The sequence below is a fragment of the Trematomus bernacchii genome, unplaced genomic scaffold (assembly GCF_902827165.1).
Source record: "Trematomus bernacchii unplaced genomic scaffold, fTreBer1.1, whole genome shotgun sequence".
Classification (NCBI taxonomy): Eukaryota; Metazoa; Chordata; class Actinopteri; order Perciformes; family Nototheniidae; genus Trematomus; species Trematomus bernacchii.
Window position 1 is genome coordinate 1,026,050 of NW_022987547.1, and position 27,096 is coordinate 1,053,145.

The 27,096-nt window shown below is 39.2% G+C and overlaps 1 protein-coding gene across 2 annotated transcripts in view; it reads right to left on the reverse strand.

The window, feature by feature from the left end:
• Window positions 1–27,096, reverse strand: part of LOC117476330 (matrix metalloproteinase-17-like) — a 111,229-nt gene that overhangs the window by 63,811 nt on the left and 20,322 nt on the right. The window contains exon 1 of one of the 2 annotated variants that reach the window (XM_034122766.1): window positions 3,561–4,057. The exons of the other annotated variant lie outside the window; for it this stretch is intronic. Within the exon in view, the coding sequence (XP_033978657.1) occupies window positions 3,561–3,695 (135 nt within the window). The 5' untranslated portion in view covers window positions 3,696–4,057. Of the gene's footprint in view, window positions 1–3,560; window positions 4,058–27,096 lie in introns of those variants that run through there. 2 annotated transcript variants of the gene reach the window in all.

The window sequence follows — 27,096 nt, forward strand, 5'->3', positions numbered from 1 at the left end:
GATAAGTTTGTGCACAGATGGAAGGCTGACAGGCAGGTAGGCCATCCAGTTATTTTAGCCGGGCCGGCTAAAATGATTGGTCGTGCTTTTTACAGCGCTACGGCTTCCACAGATGAGATTTTTTTATGGATTTTTTGTCAAAGCACTTAAGATATTCCTTGCTATCGGGATGTTAAGAGCATTCCATGGAATATAACAAAAAGTGTATCTCGAGCCGGTTTCTCAAACTTACCTACCCTACCTTTAAAACAAGATGTACTAAAAAAAAAAAAGCACTAAGACTATCCAATCCTACACACAGGGGCTTTTAGCAGATGATATACTGTAGGTTTATACCTGCTAATTTGGCTCCAAAGTGAGGAATTGTTGGGCTTTAGGCGTCCAGAAATAAGCTGCGCGAAGAGGTTATACAGTACATGCAGGAAATTATTAATTTTATTGCATCAACTGTGACCTCTACTAAGGGGCACGATTAGGCTATACAACAAGAGTCTGAAAACAAATGAGGACATTTCCAGGACTGTATCCATCACTGGCAGTGTTACTTTTCTTTTGCTGAAGCGGGACAGGGCATCCTAGACTTCACCACAAGAGTAACTGTCCCCAGACTGCAGAGGCTTCAGAGGCTGCAGCACAGCTTTGGACCGAGTCATAGAGCTCTATCTAGACACAGAGTATTATTTTCTCTGAAATGGCAAATAGAGGTTTCATTTAGTGATACCACAGTGTTTGTAGTGTCAAAGTTCACCAAATTCCCCGGGAAAGAAAATAATTACTCTAACAAAACTAGCTTTATTCAGCTAACGAGGATTTGAGGACTTCACAATGGTTCGGAAATAATCGTTTTTTAAATATTTGATAGTAAAATCTAATTTATGAAGAGAGATATCAGTTGCCAATTAGTGTTTTTTTACTTAAATACTTAATGCTAGTACTCGGTCACATTCATCTGCTTTGCTAATGTAACATTTTTCAAAATGTGTAAGAATGCAAAGTTATGTGTGTGACTAAGAGAACAGAAAGAAAGTATAAATAACCTCAGTTACATAAAAGAAAACAGGCACCTTCAATTTGGTAGAGAATAACGAGTTGATTCTGTAATTGTCTTTCCATTATCATCCAGGAAAGCAGGAAATTAGGGATGGTGTTCAGAGTTAATGGCTTAAAATGATGTTGCAACTGACAACAAGACAATAAATCCAAGGGTAGGAAGGCAATCTGTTCATGTAACGGCCTGTTTCAAGGCTTTGGTTATTAGTGGCAAAAGCTACACATCTAGGAAGAAGTATACAGGTTTTGACAACAAATTCCTGCCTTGTGTAGCAAACCTGACCTTTTGAAAAAAACAGAAAGGATTGATTCAGAGTGTAGGTGCAACAGACCATGTCCGGATGTCAGAGTTGTTGGCATTCGCCTCAGCAATAAGTCTGGGTTTCACACTAATAGATAAATATTGAAAAAGTTAACTTTTGTGTTTGCTGTTGTAATGCTATGTCACTTGCAACAATCAACAACATTCTGTATTTGATTACATTGAAATGAGCTTGATCTCCCTACGCATGAAAATGATATCCATACAATCCAGGGCCGGTCTTTGGCATAGGCGAAATAGGCAGTCGCCTAGGGCGCCAGATCTGGGGGGGCGCTGCGCTGGTAGTTCTGGGAGGGAAAAAAACATTTGTGTCTGTTTGGCTCATCCTAATTTTCAGCCTTGATGTAACAACATTCGTAATTAAGTCAAGGTAACACCCTTTTCACCCCGGTTACACTTTTCATTTGCCCTGTACGATGGGCGCTGTAAGTGATGACAGTGGGGGATATTGACTTATCAGGCGCCCGCAGCTCACAGCCAAAGTGCGAGCGAGCCTCCGAGCGAGCAAGAGAGAGAGAGAGAGAGAGAGGGCACGCATTGATAACTACAGCTCAGTGAGGTAAAGGACTCGGAGTGTTTAGATAGTTCACTTTAGTCTAAAGTTATCTCAGTGGGTCTCAAACGTTTTGGTCACATTTTCTGTAAACAAATATTTCCAAGGCACACCTTTATAATTATTAGGATAAATAAAAACAATTTTGAAATCATTCCGATGTATAGGCTATTATAGGACAGTAAACCAAAAATATTGTTTAAAACTGGAGATATTAAAAAAACGCATGAATAAATAAATGTTAACTAGGTAAAATAAGATATAAATGAATAACAAAAATAAAATACGTTACATTCATTTGTTATTGGCTATGGTAGGTTATTGGTTATGTTCACATACTTATTTGGTTATTAAAATGTAAACCGATCTTTTTCATATGGGTGTTTAGAGTTGTACCCCCTAGATAGTCTCTAGTAATTCTGCTGCACCAGATTGAAGCATTTTACTTAAAAATGTTTTAAAAAATCGTCAATCGCATAACTAAATCATAAAGCTAACAAAGGGAAAAGTACTGTACACCACCTCAAAGTAGACGGGATGAAAACTTGAAGCAAAACATAAGTAAAGAAGTGATCTACTTCCCTGCGCTTGTTCTAGTTGTGGTTAAGTAATATTTAATCCCCAAGCGTGGGTTTCAGAGAGAAGAGTTTGAGTGCTAAAAGAAAGAGGGACAGACATTGAGATGAGCAGCAACAAAAAACTGATGTTGCCCGGGGGAGTGAAATTGTAGAAAAGAAATGCAGCTGGAAATGGGGATTCAAAAACAAAGATGATAATCAGCTTGAACCAAGAAGTAGGCTACAACTTTGTTAAAGAAAGTTTGAAAAAATAATCTCATATTTCACGTGTACAGCATAATGTATTAAATGAAATGTCTGACTGCATGCTGTAAAACGGTGGTGATGATGATGATGATGATGATGATGGTACAGGTATTGACTATTTACATTCTGTGTGGATCCCGCATAACTCATTCAAACCATATACAAATATGAGGTAATACATCAAATGCACTGTTATTTTACTATTTGGGGTTATCTGCTATTAAATGAATAGCCTCTTGATCCAAGGTGCTGCCCCTTTCAGTGGATGTGTGTAGCTCCAACCCACTGCTCCACCACATTACAGTATGGGATCCAAACAGAAAATTCACTGATAAAATAACAATGTCTCATGGTTAAACCTGTCCCCGTGAGCTCCAATTATCTGATTCATTCCTGGAAATGTACATCAGCATTCTGTGAAAGAAGCTCGATACAGCCAAGGCCAACCCTTTGCATACATGTATGTATTTATAAGGCTACAGGCCATTTGGCAACACATTGACATTTCAATCAAAATTGATCAGGTAAGTAAAGTTGCAATTGCCAGTATATTTAGATTTTTCATGTGTTTTTTCATCGTGTGTGTACCCCCACTCTTCTTTTGCAAAGCACTGCAGAGCGGTTTTAAAATTCAGAGCAAGTATTGGGAGAAGACACTTGCTCTTCGCTGGACGTTAAAGAGTAGCACAAGTAGGAAGATAGAGAAAAAAACACGGTTTACATTCACTCACTGTTGCTAGTAGGTGGCTAAAGTTCCGAGTACCTTTTACGTCAGTAGGTGAAACATATATATTTGTTTAATATAACTTACCACCCCGGTGTCCAGCTGCTCGTTAGTCTGCGAAGGAGCCGCTCCAGTCAGAGGTAAAAACCACAAAATTGGCACCAACAGCAGCATCTCCGGAGAAATATTCCTCATCCACTTGTGAAGCACCAGAGAAACCATGCTGCCCTATGACAGGCTGCTCCTGCAGGGCTCAGACACCGACCCCGACAGCTGCATCCACCGGATAAATCTCACGCCGACAGTCCGGTAAAATCTTTCCGAATAAGAATAAGTCTACCTCACTGTTGAGCGCAAACACATGAAACACATTAAAACCGGTGCGGGAGAAAACACTTGCAAACATGAGAGCAGTTGAATGCCCACAACTTGCAGTGATAAGTAATCTAAGTGGTCATGTTCGGAGATAAACTGCGAGTTCTTGTTTTATCTCAAGTCCAACTGAGGTAAAATCCCTGGAGCAAGCAGCGCGAGCACCCCTCTCCGTCGTAGCGTCTCGAGCGCTGGAACATGAGAGCAGCTGCGTGCGGTTGTGGCTCGGGAGCATCAGAGAGCAACCTCAAGTCAGCCAAAATACCCTAATACACTTCCGGAAACCACTCCCAAAATAAAATCCTCGCCGCTGGACTCGAGAAATTAAAAGTAGCCTGCTGTTAAAATTGTGTATGCTTACTTTATCAGATGTATAGCAAATGTGCTGATCGCAATATAATGGCTTGTTTTCTTATTCATATCACGTTACAATTAAATTGTTATATCTTAAACATAAAAAAAAATATCCCTCTTGGGCTGTCATAACTTATGATTTAAGTATCTGTTCGACTACATTATTAAATTGCACATTTTTATTGGATAAACATGGATTTTTAAATGGTCCATTAAATCAATGTAAGTGATAAAATAATCAGGTATTGAATTTAAATAGGACTTTTGGTAGCTGTTGTAGATATGGCCATTAACATGCTCATCAATATAAAACAATGTTATTTCCTTCCTTGATAATGCCAACAAACATAATTATGTTGAAAAATATTGTACAAAGATCACTGAACAGCTTTTGTTCATTCATTTGTGAAGTAATTTGTCTTTCTCCTATCCAAAATAATATATATATATTTCCATTTCAGATCCACCTGCACGTTTTAACTCTTGCTTTTATTTTGAAGTTCGATTTTCAAACTTCCAGGAGGCTTCTTTTGAGATATTTTTCTGACTTTATCTAAACAGCTGTGAGAGTTTGAATTTGGCTCAAGGTGCATTTAATTTAATCTCTTTGGACTTTAATGATAAACGATAAACCAGTTGATGCCCTACGATAATTAAAGCTTGGCCATGTTGTAGAAGCAATGTTATGTAACATGTTGCTGGAAAATAGATACATCATTCATAATATAACGATTGCAAACTGATGCTACCACTGTGTATCATAATTAACATTAACAAGCACATTTGCTAAGTAGTTTTGTTTGGTTCCCTGGGCAACACTGACTGATAAGGATGACACACCCAAGGTTAAGTCACATCATAAAATCAATTTCAATTGAATGAAATCAAAGGAAGCCTGCTGTGTATAAAGTCTAAAGTTGAGAGTACCTAAAGCAGATACTTTTATTTTGAAACATTATACATTGTGGTTGCTTAATGTCCTTCAATAAAGAAACTAAGTTCAAGCCCCCAATATGGCAATTATCCAACCTCCTGAAATGTCCTCAAGCTAAACTCGGAAACCCTTATTAAATCCAGCGGCGCTGACCTGTAGATGCACTCAGACCTCCCTGTAGAGGGTGCACATAAAGAGAACATTTTACAGTAGGAATTTTAAACAGTAGAACATTTGTTAACTCTGTAGCGAATCACTGTAAACTGCCTCCGTAACATCAAGGTGAATTATCCATTTAAATCTTGAATTATAATGCAGATGCACACACGCTTCGGTGCTCACCCGCAAGGCACCAGTATGCATGCATCTGAACTATTCCATGTCTCCTTTGACTGACAGTCTCCTTAACCTCAGTGCACTGTCACTAATGATTCACACAGCTCGCCTATATTATACTGTCTCATGACTACAGCAGATAAACGCTTACTGCTGGAACCATTGAATTTCCATTTCAAATCGTTTTTCATGTAATATTTCATGGTCATATGCTCATTTTCCATCGTCTATCTAGACAACTGGTGCTACATGATGTATCTGTTGTATGCCATTAAACTCCAGGAGTTCATGAAAGAGATTAAATGACAGCCAATTAAATCCATATATCAGTAGAAGCTCCTTTCTTGAAGTGAAGAAAGTGCACGTCTGAAATGCAAGAATTTTGTAAACCTCATTACACTTCTGTGTTCACCAGATCTTCAAAAGCATAACGGAAAAGCACAAAATGTCTTTCACCAAGGAAACGCTGGCATAGGGGTAACACTTCTCTGTCAGCCCACTCTGTGCTTCCTCTGAGGAGAGAAGTATGCCTACAATTACATATTATTCGTTATCATTATTAACATTCTCAGGCTAATCCGGGACCATTTTATGATCAATCAACCAAACAGTCATTCATTTCACAAAAGGCCGTGCAAGCATATATTCTTCATTGGCTGCTACAATTCCTTATTCAGATCCATTATAGAAGTCATTCATCAATGGCGTTCAGGAGAAAATAAAAATATGTTTTCTATGCAGCAGTATTAAGTTCTGCTGTCTTAGTGCTGAAGGCTTAAAACGTCTTAGTGCCGCCAGTCCAAGTTAGACTTGCTGTATAAAGTCACAACATTATGATAATCGTAGCATCTGAATAATGTGTTCCACATTACTGTATGTCAAAATAAAGCTTTTTCAGTTTTACATAATCAGAACGTCAAAACATCCATTTGCTCATCAGTCTGCTTTGCACGTTTTAGTTAGAAGTGTTGCCACATGAATGAGAATGCAGCACAGTATGGTGAACATACTGTACATACAGACTGGTAAAGTTCCTCGAGTATGTTTTGAAAAATCGTTCTCTCCGAGCCACATCATTCACCAAGATTGACGCTGCACAATTGACTAAGCTCGACCCAGATCCCCTGACATAAAAGACCATGCCCGTCAAATTAAAGTGCCTTAAGGTTCAAAGCGAATACAAAACAGTTGTTTTGTTTGTTTGTTTATTTATGCGGATGGGAGACAGGATTTATTAAGAGGCTTCTTCTACACTGATCCTCCACATTTTCAACTCAGTTTTTTCAAAGGACTGCTTTTTTGTCACATATCTGAGCAAACCCTCCTGCTCTATTCACACGCACTCTGGTGCAGCAGGAAAAGAGTCTTCTTGAGTTGTTCAAAATTCAGTTTTCTCCTGTACTCTACAGAGGCACAACAGGGTATAATAAATAAATAAATCATCCATCGATCCATCCCAGCATGAACTGGGCAGAGAAACATCCCGGAGAGGTCATAGTCCATCGAAGGTCAAAGAAATTCAGTTTTGATAAAGGCAAATCCAGCATCCGTCACTCTGAGGAAATTATTGTTGTTATCTTGTGTTAACGTGCTTATTACTCAATGATTCAAATAATTACCAGACAGTAAATCAGCATTTACTAACAAAGGTTTAATGCTGGAAGTGCCACAGATCTACTGTATTTTGATGACTTAAAGTAGCCCTTGTTTTGATGTCAAAATCCATAATTATGCAGGGCCAGAGAAGTGCCACTTCAGTATGTGGAGTTTTGCACTCCTCTTACCATAAGGGCCTTATTTTAAAAGCCACTCTAGAGCTGCGTTCTGTCATGACAGTGTTTTACATATGTAAGTGAAGAGATGAGTGCGTGTTTACAGTATGCGAGTGTTCCGACAATAACATCCCTGTTAGCTGCTGTACAAAATGTACTATAGTAATAAAGGAATGTCAACTTTCTGAACACCATCATAAAATTCATCAGTTTGGGTATTTACAGTATCTGTCCATCTATTACCTTGTCCCCTGCAAATAACATGGAATCAATCTAAGTCGTTTTTAAAACCTCCCATTGTGGGGATCGATAAAGTTTATGAAAACCTTTCAGTTTTTCTCATACTTTTAATAATATCTGCTCCTGTTCCAAAGTTTAACGACAAACCAAATCAAAGCAATAATAAAGGTATGAGGCACTGTCTGGTGAAATCATGCGGTTACATGCGGTTACCTCCGGTTCTGAAAAATAAAGCCAGCTCATGTATGCCAAAAACTGTTGTTCTTGAATGGCCACTTGCGGCTCGCTCTAAAAACCAACTTAACAAAAATAAAGATTTTTCACAGCCTGGTACAAAAACATTTTAATTCTTTATGGCTAATTTGCTCTTTCAGTCTAACTGTGCAGGGGTTGAATTTCTTATATAACTCACCTGTTTGATCTTCTACATTAACCTGTTACACCTCAGCTTGATAATCCTTCGTATAACGGCCACTTGTAGTTTTAAAACTACGTTTCTGTACAGAATAAACAATAAATGTATAGCCTAACTAATTGAGAATTGAGATTTTTGTACAGCAAGACTAGCCGTTTCCACTTGCTTCATGCTAAGCTAGCCATCTCCTGGTTTCAGCTTTATAATAAACAAATAGATGTGGGGGCAGCATTTTCTACAACTCTTGGCAAGAAAGCAAAGGGCACATTGCTTAACTGTCACACTACTCCAACTTGAATAAAAACCAATACATGGGCTACTGACACATAAACCTTTCTGTCAAGGAAACCTTTAAGACATGTGTTATGACAAACCAAGTAAATTCAATATTTCAGGATGCAAACATTACAAAGTAGGAAAAAGATTTGGTGTGTTTCTTAGAGATTCAACGCTTGAATCCACAGAACACGTTTCCCTCCTTGTCCTCTAAAGATGGTCTCTGTTTCTGTCACTGTTACATTGGCTGCAGCAGTGGAAATAGCCCCACACCTGCTCCCACCTTGTTTCAGTGACTGCTCTAATAGAAAACGTGCTCTGTGTTAAGAACCTGTTCGAGGTAGGACCTCAGCGTGAGCCATCAGTGCGGGCCATCAATGATTTAGATCAACAGCCCTCTTGCTCCTTAACAGGATCCGCAGGTGTGCTGGCACCATCATTCATCACTGAAACATTATCAATTTTCCTCCAGTTTTCCAGTGACACTAGCAACACTCCTTCAGTCTCTCTCTGCTCCCCTAACAACGTTTTTTGTATCATTATACATACTGCCTCGTAAACCCCTGTGCTGAGAGAAGTGTAATTAATGAGCTGTTAATAAAATGTTTTGTTTATAATAGCATAGGCCTTTTGTTCAGATTATTGTCAGACTCCATGGAATACTGGGCACAAATGTGCAATTCACCTCTATCTTGCTTCTATAAAGGAGTCAGGAAACATTAGGAGAGAGTAAACTAGCATCTGGTAACAGAATGAATTGAACTGGACATCAAGGTTACACACTAAGCTTGTCCAATAGCTTTAGGTGTATTCAGTCATAACAATGAAGTGAATATTCCCCTTGCATATCTGCCCAAATGTCACTGCTGGAACATTTGTTTTTATTTTTCTAACACAGCTACTGTACTAAAAGTACAGCTGTTAGCATTAAGCTAGCTAGCAGCAAACTAAATGACGCTAGGTGTGTGACAGTTTTTCGTTGTCCAGCTTAACGTCTGAATGAACTTTGTTTATGAAGTAGATTTATATATCTTTGTATGAAATGTACAACTTGCGCAGACCTATTTAAAAAAAAGAAAATGTATATTATAATGTTGGCGATTTCTACACTCACAAGACAGTTGATCAGGACTTGCCACAAAACCAGATAAAAGGCAACTACAGTACTTCCTTTTTGTTGATGCATTCAATTGTAACGGTAACGGTTTAATTCTCACACCATGCTGTTGTGTTTTAACTTTTCCATTGTGCTCCCTGTTTTGCCGTTGTGTTTTGCACTTCAGGGCCACTATAGACAAGTCATAAGAGGTCTACTATAAGAGGGTGGTCATAGAACTAATGTTGCAGAGTGCGCTATATTATTCGTATTTCATGACATACATATTGATCACAGAACGCATTTCCATTTGTTGTTAGGAGCTATAGTATGATTACATGCTTGATTAAATCTGTGCCTGCAGCCCTGTTAAAGTGCTGTGTAATCAAATCTGACGTCCTGGCTGAGAAAGGGCTGCTTCATGAACTCTCTGCCGCTGTAAAAAAGATGAATGTCCGAAGTTTAACATATGCCATCTCCTTTCCCTCTCTTCCCTTGAGTCAGATGAACAGCGGCATGGATGGGATACTTAAATAAGCCAGGTCAAGAGGTTGTATAGATCCACACTCTGTATAAATGAATCTCGCATTTGGCCTTGCTAATCAGAGGGTATTGTAGTTCCAATGGTTCTTGTGCCCGGATGGTCTGTGATTGTGATTTCCAGAAATAAATAAATAAAAAGTATTTCTATAGTCATGGGTAACAAACACATTATTTTCAGACCGATTGCCCTTTCTTTTTCATTACAGAAATGTACTGTAACTTTTAAATGAACTTTTAAAAACAAGTTGTATGCATTTTACTAACTAGGACATTTAATAAATATGAGCGAAGGTGGTCCTACTTGGCATAAAGTGTGTTAAATCACCCGCTGCTTTTCTGTTTGTGCGAGTTACCCCAACCTTTCTCTTTCCCTTTTCACAGTTATCCTTAAAGCAGCATTCTTTAGTACTACTTCTCTTCATTTCAGCCGATAACATTTCCCTCTTTCTCCTAAATGCTTATTTGTATCACTTCGAAATGTACCTGCTGTGCGGTCTATTCAGCTTCCATTGCTCAATGCTAATAAGTGTCAGCACAGGGAGGCTTAGCATTGCTTGCTTTCCTTCAGTTGGACAGTGCTGGGACTCTGACAGATAACAAACAGCTGCACCATAGGGGATGCGGCAAAGCAATGCATCATGGAAGCAACGGTCTAGTCACCCTGCCCTCCTTCTTCTTTTCTCTATTCTCCTTTCATCAGCTCTTCACACATCCTGCTATTCCATCGCCCGTGTCATTCTCATGATTTGTATTTGTCAGATGCACCGTCTTCCTTTGAAGGCCTGCTGTGTCTGGCCTGCTAGACAATAAAACACATCAGTAACTAGTGTTTAGCAAGTGGAGCAGTTCAAAGAAAGGATCAATCCTAGCCCATTTGCAATCTCTCTATGTGAGACACCTGATGCTACAAGGTTACAGTCTATTCAACAACCAAAGGATTGCTGCTGGCCTGAAAAGTACTGGCGTCTCTAGATTATCAAAAAAATATTCTTATGGATTTCTCTCTGTGACTTTGATACAAGATTTACCACTTAAAAGAATCTTCAAGGTACAGTACAAAATAAATCGAAAGAAAAACAAAGCCCTGTGAGTCTATTATTATCCCCATCATAAGACTAAATCCATGCTCCCCTCCCCTAAAAGGCTTGCTTATAATTTAACATGGTAGCTCTCTTCATGGCTATCTACAAAGTGCTTCCTCTCTTTCTATGGAACAGACAGAACTAGGCCATGGAAACACCCAAAGGAGACCAATTAAAGGCTCTAATATTAGCAAGTAACAGTAAAAACGGTGAGGTTAATAGCTCTTTAGATACCCACTTTAATTACCAGCCTGCAGCTTTTTGCAGAGCCCAGGTTTGCACAGTGCCATGTTGAAAGACCTGCAATTCTATTAAGTGCATTGTCTCTTTCTTAGCTTGGCATAAAGTTCTGGAGGTACAGATTTGGTCAAATGTTACATTTGTAACCCTCCAAATAGTTTGATTTCCTCCTTTCTCTTTTGTGGGGTGGAGGAGAGACGACGTGACACATTGGGAAAAGAGAGTGACATAATAAATGGAGTGGAGAGAAACGTACAAGATAGAGATTGTTTTTAAGAGTGCCCATAAGGCATTGCCCATTACTTACGTAGAAGAGTTTACAATGCCAAATGGTTTGGCATAGACAGTTTTGCAGGCTGTGTTAAACTCTTGATGTGTCCTCTGGCAGTTTAGCAAATGCTGAGAAGGGGAAAGGCAGCAGGGAGTTTTGACTGTATTACATTGACTGCCAGCTTCTTGCTACTGTATGTGTCTTTGTCGAAAACTGTGAGAGTGAAAGGAGTGACAGGTAGTGTACTGTTCTTAAATATAACAAGAAGAAGGGAAGGGTGCTCAAAGGCTTTTCTCTGATTCTCCCTTGATGTCATAAAATATGTATTACTTTGAGCAGCTTTGTGTAGGCACTAGAATTTATCAGATATAAACCATCAAGAACTATGTTCATAAAAACACTGATGATGTCCTTTTCTAATTATTGAATTAATTAATCACAGGCAGCACCCCTGGGTATTTCTTAAAAAGATACAATTAGTCAGCCCACACTATGCCAATTAGTTGCTGTCCTTTCTTTTTCGGATGTGTGAGATACAGTCATGTTATTTTTGTTTATCTCTTCTTAGTTCTTGGAAATATTGTAGTGAAATCTTGAACTCATGCATATTAAACCTGCTGTAACCTGCTGCCACCTGAAGATCAGATGATTGCTATAGCTAACTGAAAGAAGGCCAGTGACTCAAAATGTGTTAATTATGAGTTCAAATTTGCATGACACAACCTCTTGGCTCACAAATTAACAGAACTAGAATGTGTCAACCTTGTCCCTGATTACTCATTGACAGTGACACATATTTATATATATATATAAACCAACAGTGGGTTCTATTATTGTTACTATTGTGGAATGGATGTGAGTCTGGTGTTAGAGATTCAACCCATGCACACACAAATAACCTGTCTTAACCTTTTCCCTGATCACTTATTCATATGAGCACAGTTCAGATAAAAGTGCCCTGCTTTAAACCTTCTAAAATATTCCATTTCCTCTTTTGATTTGTCCCTTAAATGAACATGAATGGAATCATCAGAGTGCAAGTAAACAGAGCACAGCGTTTCTGTGCAGCTTGAAAGCACACAGCTCTGTTCCAGGTCTTTCCTTTTATCCATCATGTTATTGACCATGGTGTTGTGTCTCGTCAAATGTGTCATGTCTGTTTATTTAGGTTCTTCATCTCTAGTCAGTCTCTGTGTTTATTGTCATGTCTCGTTTTCCATTTCCTGTTTTATTTTGTATTTACCTCTTGTCTTTAATTTCAGGCCCTGGTTGCGGTCGAATAATCCAAAAATCAGCTCCTAAATTCTAACCCTATCGTCTATTGACCTCTGAATGAAACGTCATGGGGTTAAGGGATAGTGGATAGGAGAATTCAAAAGGACTTAGGAGAAGAGACTGCGGTACTTTAGAGAATCCGACTGCACTTTCACTATCCAACGTGTTTATGATGCGCCAGCGGAGGTCATAAATGTGCGTCTGCTGCTGTGGGGAAACTATGGAGACTACAGTTTTCTATACAGCGGACTACAACATGGATGTTTAATAAGAACGAGGGACTACTGTAAACTCATCTAGAGACTCTGCACCGTGCTCTGATGCTGTTGTTTTATGCTTTATGAACGTGAAACATATTCTTCATGACCAAAGTTGGAATTGAAATAAAAAAGGAAAGTGAAACTTATGCTCGTCACCCTCTCCCTCCGGTCCACATTAATACAAATGATCCCAATACGTATGTTTGTATCAAAAGATCTTAAAATCAATACAAATGTATTTATTATAAACGTTAGTCCATAACATCTATCACTGTGTATATCACCATTCAAACATATTTTAAAAGTTGAACAAACCCCACACAGCTCAGTAAAGACTGTGAAATGTTGACTTTATTTGATCATTTCAGTAAAAACTAACGTTCATATTTCTCTTTTTGATTATAATACTGATGAACGTTCAAAACAAAGCACTTTGGCAACTTACCACATACGTTTTAAAATGCTTAATAAGCACCGTAACTTTCATGATATCATTTCTCGTTCATAATCGGTTGTTTCCGTGAACGGCCGACTGTTGTGTGACGGCAAATGCCGTGGCCGCAAGGCATTGTGGGGCAGCATATTCTCCTCTCCTTTAGGTTAGGGAGGTCCAGTGGTTCCTAAGCTAAAGGAGGTTATAAAGGAAGTTTGAAACCTCCTTTCCTTTTAATTTAGAGAATTCGAACGGCACTTATCATGGCTGCCACTGAGGGACTTCCGGGTAATTTCACTCCGTTAGGAAGGTTCCTAAGCTAAATGGACTATTCGACCGCAACCCTAGTGTCTTCCTCCCCTTGTGTGTTTTTCCCGCCATCATCAGTGTCTGCCCCGCCCCTGATTGTTTCCACCTGTTCCCACTCACCTCATGTTTAAATAGTCCTGTCTCTCCCCTGTCCTGTGTCAGTTCGTCTTGTTTGTTTCTCCGAATGGTCGTGCCAAGCCCCAGCTCAGAAAGGACCGCTTTCACTCATGTCAGGTTTTGTTTCTTTTGTTAATTTTTTAGGCTTAAGTGTTTCTTAAGTTCTCTTTCTGTTATGCCTAGTTTTTTCCTCCTTGTGAGTGCCTTTTGTTATTTCCAGTACCTACTCTGTTAAGAGGGATTACCTGATCTGTGAAATTAAAATTAAAAATTGTTTACATTCAAGACTTTGTCTCTGGGTCGTTCATTTGGGTTCATCAGTTTGTGTCGAGATCCTGACACATGGTGTTTTAAAGCTTTAAACAACCAACTGCATTTGATTCAACTCTATCATTAATGTTATTTTTTCTGACACTCGGATCAGTTACCGGACATTTACTCGGCTCCTGATTTAGACATTTGGATTGTTTAAAACATATTCTCCATCCCATCATCATCCTATCAAGTCCATTTTATAACTGTTATTGTTTGTGTGTTTGTGTCCAATGGATGTAAGTGTTTGTTTTTAGGCTGCTCATGGGAATAGAGCATTACATAACATTTTTTGCTATTTTCAGTCAACTGTATCAGTCATCAAGCTTTGAAAGCTTGCTTTGTAGATTCAGTAGTTTGATGGTATCAAACACATCGACAATTTCCTTTAAACAATTTCAGATCAGATCCTTTCATCTTTTTTTCAGATTTTAGCAGGTTTTAGAATGCTTCTGGAGGTTTATAAGTCCTGGATTTGGAGTTTCAGAAACCTGCCCCTGAGCTACTCGAGAGTGGTCCTCCATACTTTTACCAAAGTTATGCCGGACATACCACAGATGTAGAGCTTGGCATAAGAGATGGAAATAACCCCCCACCCCCATGCTCCAAGTTGTGCTTTTGAGTGTTCAAAATCTTGCCACTCCACTACAAGATTTAAATTGTTGCAGTCCCAAGCAAAGATGCCATTGGGGCTTCAATTTATTGTATTATTAAGGCTTTTCTTGTGTAATGGTAACTCACTTATGATCATTACAGTACAATAATGAAGACCAATGTTCTTCTGACAACCTTTTATTCTTTGGCAATTTGGTTATTACCTTTTTTTGGAATGCTCTTTGCCTCAATTCTATGAAAAAAGCAATGTGATCTTTGACTTTATTTCGTTTAATTCTGCCTTTTCTATGTAGTTTTCACTTAATATAGTTTTTTATTGGCTTTTTTAGAGTGTCTTGGGGAATACAAATGTTTTTGATTTGAAGTAGTCATTCCACTTTAACAGGAAATTATTTGTTGAAACAACTTTAAAGGACAGCATTCAGGAAACATACCAGCACTGGAGATAGAGAGAGAGCACAGAGACTGCAAAAAAAGTGTTGACGCCTTTGGAAAAATAAATGTACCCTTCAGGAGGGTCAGACCTTCAAAATGTCACTTCTTAGATTTAGTAAAGCATAACCCTCTTTAAATCTTTACGCAGCTTCCTTAAGAAGTTGTTGTTTCTCATAAATCTGTAAAATGTCCTCTGTGCTTTCTTTGACGGCACAAATGAGTGGAGAGAGATTATATTAAGAAAGGCAAAGGTTTCTGTTGAGTTACACCTCATCGCCTTCAGCTATAGTAGCAAGAACTCTAATGGGAGCATCCTTAATGTTGCCCAGATCGTTACAGGATTTAAAACAAAAAGTATTTTCCCCTTCGGATGATAATGAATATTGTTCGTGGAGAGAATTCATAGTGATTTTCTAAAACATCACTGGGTGTTACCCAAAAAGCTAAGTAGCTCCATGTGAACCACTGTGAACATGTTGAACATTGAATTTACATTCTCAATGAATGTATTGCTAATATTTCACCTGCACTTATTGATGCATTTTTTTTTAACACTGGAGGGAACCTAGGGGAAACTTGCATTTTCTGTGTCTACCACTTTCTTTATATATTTTTTTTTTCACCTGGAACATTAGCTACATGTTCATACTGAAACCATCTTCTCAACAGGGGCTAGCTATACATGTTCATTACGGTTTTCTTTCCCAGGGTAAGACAAGCAGATTGATACCACTCTCATGTCTAGAAAGTGGAGACAAGTTAGCTTAGCTTAGCTTAGCATAGCATAAAGACTAAAACAGGGGAAACGACTAGCCTTGTCTCTATCAAACGGTAAAGGAACATTCAAAGTTTTCCTGCTGCTTTAAAGGTGGGGTAGGTAATTTTGGAGAAACCAGCTCGAGTGCGCTAGAATTTGAAAATACACAGCTGGAAAAAATCTGCCACTTCCTTACAGAGCCCCTCCTCCAAAACACACGAACGATCACATGACCAATGAGGGCACATAAGTTTGTGCACAGATGGAAGGCTGACAGGCAGGTAGGCCATCCAGTTATTTTAGCCGGGCCGGCTAAAATGATTGGTCGTGCTTTTTACAGTACCACGGCTTCCACAGATGAAATTGTTTTATGGATTTTTTGTCAAAGCACTTAAAATATTCATTGCTATCGGGATGTTAAGCGCATTCCATGGAATATAACAAAAAGTGTATCTCGAGCCGGTTTCTCAAACTTACCTACCCCACCTTTAAGTCTTAATGCTAAGCTAAGCTAACCATCTCATGGATCTAGCAGATGTGAGAGTGATGATGATCTTTTAATCTACCTCTTGGCCCAATAGATAGTACGGCTTATGTGCGTCATTACACTGAAACACTCTAAAAGTAACCATTCATTATTTTGCTGATTTTCAAATATATTGCTTGACAGCTTTTGCTTTGGCTGTATTTGCCTTGTCCAAACTCAAACAAAGACTATTTTCTTCTCTTTACTTTATGCTGAATAGAAACACAGTGTAAACACATTAATGAGGCCAGTTTGGTCCCCAGTTATACTTTCCCTATTCAACTGGTTTAGTCGAAAAATGGCCCTTACATGTGACACAAAGCAGATAAACACACACTCACTCACACACACTTAAACCGAGAGGGTAAAACCTCAGCTCTCCTGTCTATCCCTGTGACACTCCATTTAACCGTTCCATTAAACACTGGAGGGCCCTTTTTGGTTGAATGTTCAGCTGGAAATAAATGTGAATTTGTACATCACAAGGCAGCTAGTCGTTTTTCAGCAGGGCATGACTGAGGGAAGTATTATCCTCAGTCAATCCTAATCACATAAACTATCTGGATGCATGAATGTAAAAAAGGATTAATTACAGGATGAACGAGGATCCATAGACATTACCATTTTTCAATTTAACTGGATTACCATCATCTTCTTCAGCTCCATGAAATTGCCTAAGCTGCCCAGACTCTGATACATATATGGCCACAGACACTCATGTGTCCTTCAGTGAGCAATAGAGGAGAGAGGAGCCATTATCCTCCAGGAAGAACCCACATCCATATCTCCTTCATTCCTACTGTCTCACTGTTTAATCTTCCTATTCAGCCTACATCTTTCCACTCTCTCGTTCTATCTCTTTCTTCCTGGAGCCTGTGTTCCCTCTTTATTGTTCTCCTGTTCTGTTCCTTCCTTCCTTCCCCTTGGGTCTCTTTACTTTTCCACATAGATGTATATCATTCTTGTTGCCCGTGTCATCATTCTTCCTCCTCTTTGCTGTCATGGTTTCCGTCCCTTCTTCCTTCATCCATCCTTTCATTTTCATCCAACCTCTCAAATGAATCTGGTTAATTGGCTGAGCCTTTGTGCAAGAAGAACAAGTGACACAAAGATGTGTCAGTACCGACCTCGACCTGCCAACAAAAACATGTCCATTAACACATGTTTGGTCGTGCACACACATATGTACACTTTACTGAAGCACACTTAAACGGACATTCAAACACATGTTAGTAGCCAACTACTTTGCTTTATAGTGGCTCTGAAGATATTGCCAGCATCCCAAAGGAATAATAAAAAGTCTTTGATACAGTATATGTGTTCAGTGATTTGATTGGGTAACCCCTTCACTATGCACTTCACTAATTAGCGGCTGGATATGAGTAAATAGAAGGGAGGAACGTTCCAGAAAGGACTAATGAGGGGTTGGGGCTTTTTCAATAATTACTTCATCCATTCTGGTATCTGAGGACACAGGCAGGCCATCAAAGAGCATGTGTAAAAGACCTTAACCCCCCACAATCCAAGGAGCAAGCGAACAAATTATTCATTATTATTATTATTATCTGTTGAGTATCTCTCAGTGTTACAGATGCTCCTGTTCCTTAACATGTATATGCTGAAACTGGGTAAATAAACCATTAATGCAAGACATTATGGGTAATTACTTGTGATCTATTATGTTTTCGAATGTTTTCCATTAATAATGAATGCATGGTGTTATACAACTGCGGTATGGGTCTCAAGTAAGCAGTTATATTAGGTTGCACACATCTCTGGTTTTGCTTCAGTGACCCCCGAGGCTGTCACCTTTCTGGCTTCCTGTTAGCCCTCTACTTCCTCAAAGGACCCCGGAGCCAACCAAGCCTGAAAGGCCTCCATCCTCACCGATATCCACCAATGGGTTCTCAACACGACAGGCGCCTATGACCTTGTGACCACAACTCAAAGAAACTGCTTCATAATGGAAGTTTGTGTACAAGTCCTCAGCCTCCCTAGGGATAGATGACAAATTCCTGGGGAGGTAGTGAAAGACCTTTGGTACAAGGGCACCACCTTATCCAACTCAGTCAACAGCTCTACTACTCTTTGAACCTAAGTGTCCAATACATCTGCAGAACTCTAACCCAGAAAGTCAGTCATCAATCCTTGATCTAAGTCAATGTCATGCTAACCCCCATCAGACCATACATGTATATCAAGGCAATGGAAAAAGGATATACAGAAAGGCAATAGATTTTATATATATACAAACAGACCAACATGATCAAATTACAGTAGGGAAAATAAAGATTATACACTAAACATTTATTTCCAAAAATTGATCTGGAGGACGTCAGGGAACTTCAAGTGTCGTCAAAGATGTATTGCCTGAGCCACCCAACCCCCTCTTCACCATGGAAACCTGGTAACTACACAAACACATAAGACAAAAGCTCCAGTACACCATTAACGCCAGCTAGGTGTCCGAAAAAATTACACTCGGAGTAAAAATGCATCGTGAATTCCATTTCTAGGGAACCTTATTTTGTCCTGGATTAGTCTATCTTTGACGTATCAAAAGTATGTTTGCAATTAAAGTCAGGTGATATCCTCAATAGAGGTGGTAGGGGTGGATGGATATAGTAGGTCAAACACAATTCTACATTACTTCCATAATGTAACAAACATACTTATTTTAAGCCAAACCCTGATGTTTTTAGTAAATCTAAACAACTACTTTTGTTGCAATTCTTTTTTTAGTTTGTTACAAGATCAACTATGTGTCACACAGACACGAATAATAATACAGACACCCAAGTCAGAAAGAGAGACAACAACAGAATGCACAAAAGGGAGAGAAAGACTGAAGAGGAAAGACAGAATCTCCTTGAGGACGAATATCCAGCTCAAAAACATCTGTAATTAAAGACGCATGGAAAGCTAAAACTTTTAGAGCAAAATAGCCAGAGGCACCCAATTCAACACCTGGACATTGTTTTACCTTCAAATCCACAGAGATACTATTCTAGCCTTAGTTGGCAGACAGGAAACCCCTCAGGAAACCTGTCCACTGTCGAGGAACATAAAACAAACAATAAATCAGCGCCATTCTTTGCTGTCTGCCCAAGCAGTCAGTACTCTTTCTTATGTGAGTGCTCTGATAGACAAATACATGTTTTCTTCACTATAACAGTAGCCTTATATAATATTCCCTATCTAAGGCTATTCCAACAGTTTTAAAGGTCACTCATTATCAGTGGTGGCGCCAGAGTATTTTTGTTGGGTAATATATGGTAGGGCTAACCCATACAGTGGTGGCGCTCAAGTCAGTATGTGCAATGTAATTACATACTGTACACGATATATCGTCCCCTTTGACAGTGAAACGCCATGCGTGAGGTTTAGATTATTTCCCTGTCTCAATCCAAATTGAACAGTATGAAATAAAACGGCACATTTGTCTTGTAGTAAATAGAAAGGGATCACTGTGAACGTGACGTATGATAATACACGTTGAAGATCCAATGGGGATACTGAATGGCGGTTCCGATTGATCTCAATCAGTAAGGCATGACGCAGACCCAACGTTTCGTTGCTCTGATTGGCTGTAGGTCTATTCGAATTGCATTCGGAGGCATTTTGATCTGACCGTGGCCACGCTGATATTATAACACGAGAGAATTTCCACACCTTTAGTGTATAAAACTCCCCCATTCCCAGACTATTCCTTGCACCCCTCTTATAGCATAGGCCCGAATGGTATCAACCATATTGCATCAGTAACGTGCACTTGTTACACCAGGATCAGTTTGTGTGTTGTGGACACGACCCGTATATTTTCGCAATCCGTGTTCTCAACATGGTAACTTTAACATCATTTTTCATGGTGGGGCTAAGGTGGGGCTAAGCCATTTCTTGGTATGGCTGTAGCCTACCCCAGCCATACCCTGGCCCCAGCCATACCCTGGCGCTGCCACTGCTTATTATACTGTTATTCATCAATATATTATAGGTCTCAGATATATACAAAACATGTCTCTGAAGTGTTTGGCTGAAATACCAAACAGATCACCCATTGTAGCATCCCATAATCCCCTCTGTTTCAGCCCTGTTTCAAAAGTGCTGATTCTCTGTCTTTTACTTTAGATGAAAATAAGGAGCCACTCCCAACGCCGCTCTGCGAGATATTTGGTTAAAAACAACACAATGGTGCTCTAGGAGGAGATTCAGGTGATCAGGTGGGCGGGTGTTACCTTGGTTGGTGATTGGCTAATGGTTACACAAGCCAACAAATCGTTATGACATCATAAAGTGGCTCAAATCTGATCAGCTCATTTGCAGGTTTTTATATAAATGGATCAGGACAAAAAGTGAGCGTATCTTTGTTCCTGAAACTTTCAGAATGTCTTTACACAGAGGGGACACATGTTTATGTAGAAAATACATGAAAAAGTGGATTTTGCATAATAGGTGACCTTTAACATCCTTAAAAAGTGTCTAACTACTTAATATTCAAAAATCCTAAGCCTATTTCTGTTTCACTGCATTTCCCCCTCTGTGTAATTCTTTGTGACTTTCTGAGATGGATCCTACTTGAGATGTATGGAGAATCACTACCACAATCATTAGTTCAGATTTATTATTATTTGTAATTAATGGTCAATCCATCAAAGTGGAAGCAGCATTCACTTTGTGCCCAATCCTAATGCGACTGACTGATTGTGTTATTGATGCTATGAATGTAACCAGCTGATCCCTTATAATATTATATAATTGTGTTAGTCCAAAGAGAACCATTATCATGCAGGAGGAAATGAGATCCATACACTTGGGATCAAACATTTGACAACTCAATTAAATGTGTTGACTTTGTAAACTATGATCCTCCAGCAGAAGCTAATATAAGGTAAACAGTATCAGTATGGCAGCTAAAAAGGCCTGAAAACATGAACTGTATTCATTAATAAGTTATCTTCACACATCCCCTTGTTGCACCACGCATTTGTTTTCGCGTATATGCCTTGGTTTGTTAATATCTTGGAAACAAAACCACCAAAATGATTATTTGACATATCATAATCCTCTCTGCTAATTTACATAACGATTTACCGCAGGAGCTTTATGTCAGCTCCCCTCCAAATTGAATTGAAACTAATTGAATTTACAATACACAAATGCGGCACATCGATCATTTGTCATTCATCAGATGTCTTCGAATCAAAATATGTATCTGCTGAAAAACAGGAGAGGAGTTTTATAAGCAATCAATCTCAGATTTGGAGACAAACACATCCATTTGTTTTATAAATCCTTCTCACTCGTGTTATATGGAAGTGTTGAAGAGCTCTGTTGCATAAGTACTGCCCGCCTGAAATATATCCTAGGTTTCTGTATAATCTCTAGTCTAATGAGCCTGTAAACAGCTGCTAACCCATGTTTTTTTTAATTATAGATGTGATGGGCCGGTGGCTCCAGCACTAGGCCTGCGTCACTGGCCATGGATCTGAGATAGAATAACAACGACATGATGAATCTGCTGAGAACAAAAAGCAGGGAAGAAGAACCATCTTGGTTCCACTGATGCTCAAAGTATCCAAAGACTCAGATTTTAGGGAATGTTAGGATTTGTTTTCATTCATTTACTATACCTGTATTGATATTTAAACTATGTATATTCTTCTATTTTTGCACTCATGTTTAGCCTGTTGTTCTAAATATGTACTTTCCTTAAAAAAAAACATTGCATTTTCAATCATATTTCAAGTCAATCCTATTTTGTCCTGGTTTGTTTTTGACTCATCACCAACCAAGCCTGAAAGGCATCCATCCTCACCGATATCCACCAATGGGTTCTCAACACGACAGGCGCCAATGACCTTGTGACCACAACTCCAAGAAACTGCTTCATAATGGAAGTTTGTGTACAAGGCCCATTCGGATTCCAAGTCCTCAGCCTCCCTAGGGATAGATGACAAATTCCTGGGGAGGTAGTGAAAGACCGTTGGTACAAGGGCACCACCTTATCCAACTCAGTCGACAGCTCTACTCTTTCTTTTAGCTAAGTGTCCAATACATCTGCAGAAGTCTAACCCAGAAAGTCAATCATCAATCCTTGATCTAAGTCAATGTCATGCTAACCCCCATCCCAGACCATATGGCAAGGCAATGGAGAAAGGATATACAGAAAGGCAATAGATTTTATACAAACAGACAAACATGATACAATTACAGTAGGGACGATGATTGTTTTGACTCATCACAAATACCAAGTAGATTTGTTTGATTTTTCTATCGTTTCAAATTGCATTAAAGGTGGGGTAGGTCATTTTGGAGAAACCAGCTCGAGTGCGCTAGAACTTGAAAATACACAACCGGAAAAAATCTGCCACTTCCTTACAGAGCCCCTCCTCCAACACACACGAACGCGCACATGACCAATGAGGGCACGAGATAAGTTTGTGCACAGATGGAAGGCTGACAGGCAGGTAGGCCATCCAGTTATTTTAGCCGGGCCGGCTAAAATGATTGGTCGTGCTTTTTACAGTACTACAGCTTCCACAGATGAATTTTTTTATGGATTTTTGTCAAAGCACTTAAGATATTCATTGCCATCGGGATGTTAAGAGCATTCCATGGAATATAACAAAAAGTGTATCTCGAGCCGGTTTCTCAAACTTACCTACCCCACTTTAATCAAAATATGTTTCCCAGGAAAATATTTTTTTAGGAGACAGGGCTATAATGTTTGTGTCTTATGTTGAATAAAAAGTTCACCTTGACTCTGGCCTTCTTTCTTATCATTTTTTAAACCTAGCCAAGTAATTTGGTTGCCTATATTTTGTTTTGATTGACAATGATCATCCCGTTCAAAACTGCGAATGTGATATGGGAGAAAATACGTTTTCCAGCTCCTAGTGTACTGGACTGTGTATAGAGTCTGTCTTCTGTTAGGTATGATGCATGTTATGTTGCCACACACAGTACAGTACGGACAAATATAGAGGCTTACATGTACAAACAAACAACCATTGATCCATTAAGCCCTTAAATCCTGACATGAGATGTAGCAACCTTTATTCGTAGCATGTGTCAAATTGCGTTTGACTCCATGTGTACCAGATTACAGTGACTTTATCTGAAAATAAGCAAGCTAATGATTGCATCTGAGCCTTCCTCTCAGAAGGATCAGTTGCCGAGAGGCTCCTAAAGGAATACATCACCCTTTATCCTGCTCCCTGGTGCTGGCTCTGCTGGCTGCACACAGTCACTATATTCCACTGATCTAGTCCCTGTGATTAAGTGTCCTATTGTACAGTGTGTACAAAAGTGCTTTTTCCAGCTGAGGGCAACAAAGAAAATCCCTTACCGGTGAGAACTTGTAGTATGAAGCTATTTCAATGATGTACCTCTGGAGCTTAAGAGATTTCATGGTAATAATTGACTCATGTTAAAGAAATGGTTGTTCCTCCACTGCACATATTCATCGTCTATTGGCAGATTATGTTGTCGTGTGAATGTGTCATTTTCAAAATGAGTGTGAGAAAGTGGTTATAATATTCCCCTGATTAACATTTGAAAATTGACTTGGCTTTTTCATTTATTTAATTGTATTCCTAATTTTATTTCCCAGGCAACTGGTGTTATGATGAGCATTATAGGACTACCGGTAATACAAATCTTAATTTAAAATTCCTTGTGAGAAATTATTCATCCAGACTTTACGACATTATTTGAGCCAGGATTTGTCCATAAAATGAGTATGTGAGAATGAATATTACACAGAAACAACTAAAGTCCTTAGTGTCCGATCTGCCCCTTTAAGGTTAATGACAATGGTGGTTTATTACAATTTGGGTTTAATTCTAATTGCTACGGCCATCAATTATATCCCTTATCACTGAGTACAAGTCCAACAAAAAGTCGGTCTGCCAACTGTTACTAATGACTACCCAAGATAACCAGGGTAAAATAATTTAGTGTTGTTTAATCTTCCACATAATTTGGTCCGAACAGATCGTCTGATTGCTTTTGCTTGTTCGTTATTTTCATCTAGTGCCAATGTATTTGACTCATATTGATTGGATGGTCCAAATATTGTCTGCTGGATGAGTACATAAGCGAACATTGGCGAAAAAGGGTCCCAATATAACTTTCGTCAGGGTACAATATCAACATGTTGTTAAGGGCTTGTTGTTCTACCCCCAAGACGTGTTCACAGAAAATAGTTCAGCTCTTCAAATAACCCCCAAAAAAAGAAAAAACAAGTTTGCTGTTGTAAACAAACTTTGATTTTACATCCGAAAGAGAACATTATTCCACAAAAGCTCCCTTATAAGTGGAAGTTAAACATAGGTCGATTTTAGCATCTGTACAAGCATAAGCGGTTGGCATAAGATGCTGTTGGTTTGTCTGAACGATTTCTAGCCTGACTGCCGTTAGTTAAATACATAATTGTTCGTTTACTGTATTAATTAAAAGTCTTTCATATTTGTCCTTCACCATGTAGCATTTCTTGAGTCAACTGGAGTCATAATATCATCTCTCACAGACCATTGAATTGGAAAAGCAGCTCTCAGTCCATCCTACATCCAAAGCACCAAGCACCAGTAAATCCCAAGCAGAAACAAACTCAACACACTCTGCTTCTCTTTGTCACAACCAAATCACTATGACCGTCAACATGCAGTCCCTCATACCCAACAAATAGCAGCACAATCTCCCCCAGCCCCGCATGAAGCAGCCATGCCTTCATATTGACTTTACACTATTGAACCCTTCCATCTGCAACTCAATGCCAGCCTCGGTGGGGATCCAGCTAAACAGAGTATACTTCGATGGCAGTAAACATAGAACACTCATTCGCCCATTTCATTTTCTAAAATGCATTGATCGCCTGATCCCCAGGAGCCCATGTGAGCGATCCATCAGAAGTCGTTGAGGTTATTTAGCCCAAATTACAATTGATCTTTTAAAAGTTGACTGCCGAACACCAGGGAGTAAAGGACATCTTTCTCTAGCTCAAGGAGAGCAGCTTCGGCAAGTCATAAAGGAGGGACTCATGCTCTGTAAAGTGAGCACCTCCTCAATTAGAGTTAAGCTTGGACATCAATGGGATCAGCAGAGAGGATTTGACTCCTCTTCTCCCTTCCTTCCGTTCATGTCTCCTTGGAAACCAACTTCTGCATGCAGAGCTGTTTCGCGGAGAAGATAAGAGCTTTTGTAGTAGAGGCTACTCACTGGTCCTATGCATCTGCAAGGACATTCCAAGGGCTGTACGTGTAAAGATGCACGTATCCGTCTTAATTAAAACCAAGGTATTCATCTCCACCCTAGGCTCAACATTTACGATTCTGAAACAATTTGGAAACACCGAAAAGGCTTTAATTGAGCCATGGTTGTTAAAGCAAAGCTGTTTCCTGTTCTCTTTAAACAGGCTTAAAACCTCCGTTTTCTTTCTTGCAGCTCCGTTAAACCAGTGCACCATGAAATGCAGATTGATTCATACGGAAACTTCTGATTCTTTCATTATGTTTTGATTACTTTTCCATTTAGAATTGAAAATAATTATAGCTGTTTGCCTGTCAACAACCACAACAGACAAATCTGTGTTAGAAGTGCATTCTTATTCTAAGCACACTCACACCTGGTTACAAACAAACTCACAAAAACTTTCACTTCTCAATCCATAATTCAACATTTTGTTTTGAATCAATTGCCTCGAAATATCACAAACTACTTTTTTGAAGTTAAAAAGGCCACTCCCCAGACAGGAAATACTAATCAATCGAGACGACCATGGAGTGTGGAAGTCAGTGGCGCTTGCCCAAGGCAAGGGAGGACACCAGCTTTTGAGTGTTGGGGCTCCATCTGGTTCCCATGAGGTAGACCGAGCGAAGGCAAGAGCTAGGACTATGGAGAAAGGATAAAAGAAGAGATGATATAGAGGGAAAAAGGCATGAGAGAATGTAGGCTGGAGACACAATAAGGAGTTGGAAATGGAGGGGAAAATGCACAATATTTTAGGCCTATGTGACTTTTTAACGATTATCTCTTTCATCCTGCCAGATGACGAAAATCCAATGAATTTATAAAACATATTGGATGTATTTTCATTCATTTCGGCATTTCTAATTCATCAACTTCGCTTCCAATCTTGCTGTTGCAGCCACACCATATTAAGAAGGCCGCTCATCATCACAGGTGCTCACAGATGATAAAGAATCCTTTCCTTTATCCTCGTCAGACATGTTCAAGGTTTAGTGAACAGTCTTGAGAAAATAACATTTCAAATGAACTCTTTTTAAAACACACTCCCTCTTACCTAACAGACCACAATACAGAATATTGCACTATGCGGCAGTATTTTGATTCTAAAAATAGCTTTAATAGTAAGCATGATGGTATTTTCAAATATTCATTTAATCGCAACCTTGATTTAATAGTTGAACTGAAATGTCATTTTGCAAGGGCAGAACTCAGCTAAGACCAACGCTGCTTCACATGCTCCTCGACTGGTCCCATTTTCCGAGTTGGGAAGTCATTCTTCCTATTTTGGTGTATTCATAGCTTCAAGGCGTAACGTGGGAGCAACACAGACTTATGCAGAAGATGGGTTGTTTTTGTATTGCCTGGAGCATTTAACACGATGATAGCAGTTCTAGTCTATAACTT